This window comes from Thermobia domestica, chromosome 5, assembly GCF_964235325.1.
Source record: "Thermobia domestica chromosome 5, izTheDome1.hap1.1, whole genome shotgun sequence".
NCBI classification, from domain to species: domain Eukaryota; kingdom Metazoa; phylum Arthropoda; class Insecta; order Zygentoma; family Lepismatidae; genus Thermobia; species Thermobia domestica.
The window spans coordinates 237,272,569-237,282,417 of NC_137458.1; the positions used below are offsets into that span (position 1 = coordinate 237,272,569).

Consider the following 9,849-nt stretch of genomic DNA (forward strand, 5'->3'; position numbering starts at 1 on the left):
AACTGGGAAATTCTTGACCATCATCCGTACAGCCCTGATTTAGTCAATTCCAACAACTATTCGTTTTTTCTTTTGGACCCGTATTCACCTCCGTGGGAGGCATTTCGATACTTTGAAAGAGGCTAACAGGCTACGGTTGCCTGGTTAGGAAACATGGAGCAATATTTCTTTGCAAAGAGCATGGACGATTTGGTGTCACATTGGAAGTATAGTTGGACCGCAATGGCTTGTATGTTGAATGTTACTCTGGTAATAAGTGTCGAATATTACCATTTCAGATATATATCTCTGCACATTTTTCAGAAAATCGAAAATTCACCTTTTTTTTTTTATACACCTTTATATATATAACATGTACAGATGGTGATCAGAAAAATGGAAACACCTGTAGTTGGCAACACGTCAGATGTATGGGTTGGTAGTGATGTGGTGGCGCCCGCAGCGCCGGACCGCTGCTGGTGGTGTGTTAGGTCGGTCTCCATACTACGTCAGGCGCAGTGGAACAGCAGTGTCCAGTGGCTGCAGCAGACGGAGGTAGTGTAAAATGGGAGACCTCTCAGATTTTCAAAGAGGGCAAATTGTTGGTGCGCGGTTATGTGGAGTGAGTGTGACGGCAGTGGCTACTGTGTTAGGTGTGTCGCGTGGGACAGTGTCGAAGGTGATGACGGCCTACACAAGACACGGGAAAACCACATCGGGGAAGCGGAATAGTGGGCGGAAGAAAATCATGAGTGACAGGTCACGCCGGTTATTAAAGCGCATTGTCACGCAGAACCGTCGTGCCACTGCGGAGCAAGTGACGGAGGAACTCAATCAGCACCTCCCCCACCCTGTTTCGACAATCACAGTCCGCCGCGAATTACATGACATAAACTTACAGGGTCGTGTTGCACGGGCCAAACCGCTCATCAGGAACCATAACGCTTTCGCACGCCGCAAATGGTGCCGCGACCATGCAACTTGGACCGTTGAGGACTGGAAACGTGTGATATGGTCGGATGAGTGATCCTTCACCCTATTCCCAACCACGGGCCGTGTTTATGTGTGGAGAACGCTCAAAGAAGCCTATGATCTGCAGTGTCTCCGCCCAACTGTGAAACATGGCGGCGGCTCGGTGATGCTGTGGGACGCCATATCATGGTTTTCATTGGGTCCTGTGGTCACACTTAGCGGACGAATCACTGCCAACGAATATGTCGCAATTTTAGGAGACCACTTGCATTCTATGGTCCGGATGTTGTTCCCGGACAATGACGCCATCTTCCAGGATGATAATGCACCCATTCACACAACTGGCGTTGTTGCAGCGTGCTTTGAGGATCATCGGGATGAAGTTCAACACCTCCCCTGGCCCGCCCAATCCTCAGGTCTCAACATAATTGAACATCTGTGGTCCGTCTTGGAAACACGACTCCGGTGACGATTTCCACCTCCATCATCTCTCACAGAACTGGCCGATGCCCTGCACGAGGAATGGTGTAAAATTCCGCTTGCTACCATTCACAACCTCTATGCCTCCATCCCACGTCACATCAGAGCTGTTCTGAAGGCGAAAGGTGGCCCGACACCATATTAATCTGGTACGTTGCAATTTTGTCCAGGTGTTTCCATTTTTCTGATCACCATCTGTATGTCTGATAAAAATAGAAGCAGCTGATACTGAGATAGCAAGTGCAAACTTCACATACAGAAATCACAGAATTATGTTTTACTTTTATGGTATTGATAAAATCACGTTCTGCCCTATTGACATTATAATTTGGAGTGGATGTTTGTCTAATTAAAATATAAGTCAGTCAAGCTTCCTTTTTCCTTAAAAATTAAAAAAAAAAAAGTTTTTAAAATGTTTGGTTTTTTGGTATAAACCTTTAACTATTTTCTAGAATTAAAATTTACCATTACCATCATGTTAAAAATACTCTGTTTAACAGTAAATGCCTGTTCTAAATATCAAATTATAGAACGTATCACCGTTCAAGAAGTGGTGTTTACTACTATTTTGTTTGTGGACGCTTCGCCTCTAATAGGAAATGCTGGAAATACTGTGCTATCATCAGGCAGAAGATATGGAACCTGTTCTTCGGATGTTGAATCCACATCAAAAATCAGTTTCTCGCAATCTCTTATGTTATCACTATATAGGAATCAATACTGAAACCGAAGTTGTAATAGTTTTTATTACTTCTGGGTTCGGCATAGAAATAAAAGCTGAGACGAAATCTATTCTTGAAATCCTGAATCGTACATTAAAGTCTTCTTCAATAACACTTTTTACTCTATAGAAATCAGCAGCAAACAATCGAAAGAGAGCACCAGGAAATCACGAAGTTGGTTCGGAAGGAAAACGAAAATGGACGACCCTCTCAGAAGACACCCATAAAAGAGGACCATAAGTGAACAGAAGTATCAGTTAACAACTGATCATTAACCTACCAACACATCTTTCCTTGAGCCATGGAAAAATCCTTCTAAACCTTATTTGTGGAGTCTGCACTGGGCGAAAGAGATATCCAACAACTACCTCAGGAGCGTCATTTCAGATTTTGCTTGGGGGGGGGGGGAACCCCTCGATATAAGTAAAATTTCGCGTTTTTCATTCATTTACTACTACTCTATTGATAAAATCTATATAAATCTCAAACTCAGGGAGGGGCAAATGCCCCTCCCTGACCCCCCTAAATGACGCCCCTGAACTACCTTCCTTCTAGGACTGCATTGAGCTACGGAGGAATCCTATCTCCCAAGGTCGCATTGGACAAAGAAGATTTCTTGTAATCACCTACGCCTGAGGTTGCAATGAACGAACCTAAGACATCTACTTTAACCTAAAACGACTGTGCCTATCTCCGAAGCCACTACTGTGTGCTGAGGATTCTTTAAACACTAAGAAACATTTTATTATATCATAAAGAAACTTTGTAATTATATATATATATATTTATAAATAAATAGGTGAAGGGCTTAAATCCTGGACCGAAAACAATGCAATATATAATACAATATAATATAAAACTGTCCCTCGCTATCTATTACTATTTTCTCACTGTGACTTAAGTCAATAAATAAATAAATAAATAAAAGATAAGATTCTCGCTATCTATTATCGTTTTTTAGTCTGCGGTGATCAACGTTGAAATTGGAAATGTTTAACTTCTACCACTTTTCATTTGAATACAGGGAGATGGAATTTATTCTTCTGACGCTGAATCGGTTTTAAAAAAGAAACAGCTTCTCACTACCTTTTGCCGTTGTTTGTCCGGTACCTGTCGACAGGCAAACGGACCGACTGACACAGCCGTTTGACAAGAGCTCCCATACTTATGCACGGTATAGTTCTGAAGTCTAAAAAGTAAGAGTAAAGTATTACGAAGTCACAATTGGAAAGAATTATTTCAACTTCGAGGTCATTAGTACACTCTTCTACCTTACAATAATAATAATAATAATAATAATAAATACTTGTTGGAGTTTCATGACTAAACCTGATTAATACATAGAGCATTTACACTGTATAAGAATTTAATATTTCTTAATACAGTGTTCCTATTCAAACTAAATAATCGAATTCATGGTTTCAAGGTTGTTAGGGTCCACATTTTCTCAATTTCACAGTCAGACTTCATAAAAATAACCTTTAATGACTGCACAACAACAGAAACCGCGCAGTGCAATTTTTGATAAGTTTACTATTACTATTACTATTATTATTATTACTTGAAAATTTTCTAGATAAAAATAAAATTCTAGATAATGAAATTCACTGCTTATTCCATGTTTTTCATGGTATACGAAATCCACGGCTTATTCGCCGTTTTCACGGTTGGATAGGCGCCCTGTAATATCATATTTACTGCGCTTATTTTTTGCTACCGCGCAGCGAGGTCCATCGGTTTCCATTCATGAAACATCTTTAAAAATACTACTAAATATTAAAATTCATTATTCTTTTACATTGCTTATTTTAGTACATATTAATACAGAAATCTTATTTCGGCGTCAAAAATACTGAGGGGTATTTATTAATAGAACTACTGTTATTAATATACATACCTGAGTAACCCTTTGAACGAATTCATTTTTAACGGAATTTTTCTTGATATCTTCAACTCCTGAAGCACCCTTTTCGGTCATTTTTATCATCTGAAACAATTAGTATTTATTAAAATTCAAGAACAGAAGGTAATTGAATTACCTACTATAGACAACATTCTACGAAACTTGACAACTTTTGTACAATTACAGTTCACAGTTACATGATTGAAGTGTTAATGGAAATTTGGGGAAGAAATGTATGGTCCTGCCTAGAGAAATAGACCGAAAGCATTCAATAAAAATAAATAAATAAATAAATAAAAATAAATAAAAACCGAAGTTGAAACAAGAATTCCGTTTTCAGTGGCGTACAGTCCAATAAACCAGAATTATATGAGCAGATGAATCTAACCTGATCAACAATGAATGAAACAGAAAAAAATGGTAATTATAAAATTAGCAGATACTACACCTGATAGTAATTTGTAATTGGACTTTTTTTTTAACTACTCAAACGTTCAAAAAAACATATTTTCTTCGTCAGAGCATTATGTAAACCGGTTATTACTGAATCAAAAGTTTAATGATACCGACGAACTGGCACGTTTTTTTTTTCTTTCTTTTTTTTATTGCTGAAGTTTTAGTTGCAAGACTAAAACTACGTTTTAGTTTTAAAAAGACAGTAGCCTTATATTAGCGTCTGACTTAAGATTAGTGATTCTCGATGTAAGCTACAATATATATCGAGATCGACTCATGTAAAGCTAGAATGAAACGACGTAAACATCATTTAATTTTCTGAGCATGAGAGCAGATTAAAAAAAATATTTATTTTTTTTTAAAGCATACTTTAGAGAGCAGACTTTAAATAATATTATTAGTTTCTCGGGCAACAGATTTGCATCTTGTTTGTCAGTATTATATAAATACGAAGAAAACCATGTCTGTGCAGATGTTTTGGGATCGATTTCCAGTGGGAGTTAATATTGTTCTGGTGCCTTTAAACTAACTTACTGGTTTTTTCGCCCAATACTTACAAATTTAGCTCTAGGTACAACCTTAACTTAAAAATATGTTATTTTAGTGCAAATCACACACCTTTTATTCAATCTCTTGTTTCTCACTAATTTCAACATCTTTTCTTTTCCCTCAACCTTAAATAGCAACTTTGTCAAAACCCCTTTCCCCTTGTGACTTTCCCTAAGTTTTAATACAGGTCGTTTCTTCACTCATTACTGGAGTTTAAGTTACAGTTTCAATACTCACTGATCCTATTTAAGACCAAACCACTACTTTGGATTTCCTCCGAGAATTTGTATACCAACCGGGAATAAAACCTTGGTTACATATCCTTGTCATGTAAGATTGATAATCATTGATTGACGAATTGATTTTTGATTTACAACCTTTTACTTTTGTTACAAGATCAAGTAGGAAGCATAAACTCTACTGTACCTCCGGAGCACTAATTAACCGCGTTATTTTCTGGCGCCTTAACCTTCTGTGTTTCTTGACTTTCTCCTCTTCTAGGACAGTCACGAAAGAAGTCCCCTTGTGCAAACACATCTAATACAAATGAAAAATTACTCATGAGGTTAAGAATTCTGAAATCATTGACATCATAAGTATAGCCATCATTTTTTATCCCGAAACACTTCATCTGTGCAGAACTATGGTGATTGCACATTATTACGATAGGAGAAAGAACGCTTTATATATATATATTTAAAAAAAAAAAAAAAAAAAAAAGAGTAATCTTGTAGCCTTTATCAGTGTGTATCAGTGTGTACTTAGATTGTAAAGTTGTGAAAGTGTGCTTACGAAATCTGCCAATAGACTAAGTAATCTGAAAAAATAAAATCTTTCAGTTTTTACGTCTCATGGTTATGCCGGTTAGGCTAAAGGAAACGGTGATTATGAGGAATGAAATAGTGGAAAGTGGGAGGAAACGAGAGAACCCCGAGAAAACCCAGGAGCACGATGTTCGTTCACCACAAAGTCCACAAGGCGCGAGCTGGGATCGAACCAGGGACCCCAAGCACCGGAGGTGAACCCTCTACCACTAAGCCACCGCGCCCCCTAATAAGTAATCTGAAGATAGATAATGTTTTACCAAAAGAGTTTTATATTTGTATCATTTTCTTTGTACCGGCAGCTCATCACTCAGCCTTTTCAGCACAGAGGCTATATAAAACGCATAGGCGGATCCAGAAATTTCTTGAGCAAGAGGAACGCAGAGATAATATATATATATATATATATATATATATATATATATATATATATATATATATATATATATATATATATATTGGCGGATCCAGGATATGAACAAGGGAGGAGCTAAACTATAGTTTCCAGCTTTATCCAGTATATATATGTAGCAGGGTTGGCAAAAACCATGGTTTTTATTAAAAAAAACAAAAAAAACGGTTTTTTTGGTTTAAACCAGGTTTTTTTGGTTTAAACCAGGTTTTTATGGTTTAAATGATTTGCTCCATATATTCATATCATATATGGACAGAAATAAGTTTGTTTCGCCTTGATGTTGTTATTCAACAACCGGGTTATGCTGGAAGGGGTCCCATAAGCTTAAAGCGGAATAAAAACCGCTTCTCGAGTTACATCCGAGAGAAATTGTCCTCCATATGAACTCAGAACCAGGACTACTTGGCCACAAATGCGATACGTCTGCCGACTCACTCACGAAGGAATCCTGATAAAAAAAAAAAAATACGTTGTACTGATCTTTACGTAGGCCTACTTGTTAATATAACTGTGAAGTCATTTCAGAAGAACAAAAAGATAAACAGTTGCACAAGTGAAACCATTACACAGAATTACATATGAACAATATCAAAGTACTACGGAGTACTGAAGAACTAATTTAGTTTAAGTTAGTTAACAACGACTTTTATTGGTCCAAATTAAAGAAATGCACCGACTTAATCTGCATATCAATAAGAAAAGTGAATAAAGATACGAATTATTTGAGTCCACTTTGGCTCAAACTCATTTATACATAAATAGATACCTAAGATACTTATTTCACTAAATGCCTCTCGTGGGGTCTGTATGACTCTCCCCCCCCCCCCCCCCCCACAAAAAGTATGGCATTTTCGATGTATTTTATCAATAGTAAACATTGAAACGAAATAATATTTAGAATTTTTCTTCGATTGCAATTACATAACAATAATAACAACTACAAAAAAATCACAAAATAAACATTTATAAACTTGTAAAAAAAAAGTTGCTTTTGTAGTATAATCTTTTTGAGTAATGAATGGGGAATTTAGGTCTGAATATAATACGAATAATATACGGGAGTGAAACGTGATAACCTACAAATGTGTGTTCATCAAGATTTTACAAACACTTACATTTTTACGAACATTTTTTTGTTTTTTGGTTTAAACCAGTTGGTTTTTTTGAAAAAACCAGCTGGTTTAAACCTTGGTTTAAACCATGGTTTAAACCACCTTGGTTTAAACCAGCCAACCCTGATATGTAGTAACGAATTTTCCATCTTTACCAGCTTAAGAATACCCCAATGCCACCAACGATTGACCTCGATTTGTAAGTCCTCCCTCTGTGTTGGTTATCGCTCTACATCTCCGTTTCTACTGAATAAGACTTGGGTGACGCAATATGATCAAGTCTATTCTATTTCTCTTGATAAACTTTTCAAAGACCGCAGAGCGTACATAGCTGTCGACGATCCAGCGAACGTTTCATCAAAAGGGAACCCACAAAATTCCATCGGAAATGCATCAGGGGATTTTACAGAAATATCTGCAAACGGTATTGCATAAATTTCCGTTTCATGTGCCATCCGCTCCATGTACGTCATTAATGGCTTCGCCGTACGGCAGGACATCTCGTCGTCCCGAATGACAGCGTGAGATGTGTCCCTGCCATTTGGGGATGGAATATCATGGCAATATATTAATGGCTCCAAAATTTTTGTGTGGTAATAATTACACTTATTTTAGCCTTTCTGTCCCTCTTGTAATAAACACCAACAACCATAAACTACGTAGAAAACTTTCTGCATTTATATACCGCTCTCTAATCACGAAGACTATAGAAGATATTTCATTTTATCACACTCGGACAGACACCTCTGCTCATCTAGAGACGCTACGAAGTTCCTCCTGTCTCCAGCAAGATGGCGTTCGTACCGTACAGCTCCGACTGTATGTCTTTCTGCCCATGATACGTCACGGACGGAAAAATAAATACGAGCTTTATGCTTTTTTTATCAAATTAAATCTTGTGCAATTATGAGACTTAAGGTCATTAAGGTACGTTTTACTATTGTTGCTATTGTTTTTTGAGACGGTGCGTTCTCACATTGCACCCAGGAACTCACTTTTGGTACCACAATGGAAGTACGCCTGGCCCTCCATAATCAGCGATGCCCAGGGCCGAGCGGCAGCAAGGGTTCGCCCGACGTGAGCAGACGCGTCGGCGACACTGGGTATACACATAAACGAGGATACTCGAAGAACACTTTATATGCCATAAAACCAGATGCTTTGCATATGACGCAGCTTTCTAAAACTTCTATGATTATATTTTGTTCATTGCGTTTACACAGCTCTTCACTTCATCATGCCTTTCTTATGGAATACTATGTGGTAAAAACCACACTTTCCATTTCATATTTTTACTTTGCAAGAGGTGGGATCTCGATATATTTTGGTTACTTATAAAATCTTGTTGTGAAATCAAATAACATATTTCTTTCGTGGATTTTATAAATTTATGCCTCCGTAAAATGGAAGCATTCAAAATTTGGCCCCATTTTACCACTTTTAGTTCAGTTGCAATTCCCCTCTAATTAGTTTTCGCAATATATTTCTGTACTTCTCTCCATTAATGCAGCACACACGTCCTAGGTTAGTTAATAAGACAGTGTGTTTGAAACACTGACTATGCTCCATTGATTGTACACCGAATATTATATCACTACGCAAACTCTTATAGTCCAGAATTTAAATTTGTTTCTCTTCCTAATTAATCATCTTACACTGATGACACTAATTCCCTTTTTCTTATTTTCATGCTGACATTTAGTTTGATTGTTGATTTCTACATAAATTTTGTAGTCGGGGCACCATCTGCAGCACTTAATCCTGAATTTTAATACAGCAAGTGGGAGCACTTAAAAAATATATAGGTCCTACTTGGATTATTCATAATAACGTACAAATATTATGAATCCAACATGTAAGGTGCTCTTATGCCATATAGTGTTATTCAGCTGTCCTTGTTTGTGTAAATCCACTATCGCGAACGTGCCTGCTGCCTACGGACAGCTCTGCTTCGCTCTTGCCCTGACTCAATTAGTAGCATGACCTCCCTTGTGCATAACCCGTTAGCGTACGCACCTTTGGCATGGAAACTCGGGTTCAATACTCGGCCGGAGCTCATGTCCGGTATGCCCGTCTCACACAGCCTTGCTGCTGAAAGAAACGCTAAACTCAAAATCAAATCGGATGGCAGCATTCCTGCTCTTTAGTGACTACTTAGCACAAGTTGGTTAGTGTTCTTTGCACAATACGTTTTATAGTATACGTACACTTACGCCCTCCTCAAGCGAATCTGCTCCGAGGAATGCATGTCCATGCACCAAAAATTCGTGAAAGTAGTACCTATACATACACAATAAATTTATGTATGGTCCTGTATCCTCAATCCCCACCGTTCTTTCTTTGCGAATGAGTTTATTTTGCGTGAATTTTCCAATATTGTCAATTAGATTACCCTGCGTACCATATCATGAATGTGCGCCGTGTGGTCTTTGTGGTG

The 9,849-nt window shown here is 37.8% G+C and overlaps 1 protein-coding gene across 3 annotated transcripts in view; it reads right to left on the minus strand.

The window, feature by feature from the left end:
* Pex2 (peroxisomal biogenesis factor 2) overlaps nucleotides 1–9,849 on the minus strand; it is a 43,771-nt gene that overhangs the window by 33,275 nt on the left and 647 nt on the right. For all 3 annotated transcript variants that reach the window (XM_081759807.1, XM_081759805.1, XM_081759806.1), the window contains exon 2: nucleotides 4,051–4,140. In XM_081759807.1, the coding sequence (XP_081615933.1) occupies nucleotides 4,051–4,140 (90 nt within the window). The remainder of the gene's footprint in view (nucleotides 1–4,050; nucleotides 4,141–9,849) is intronic.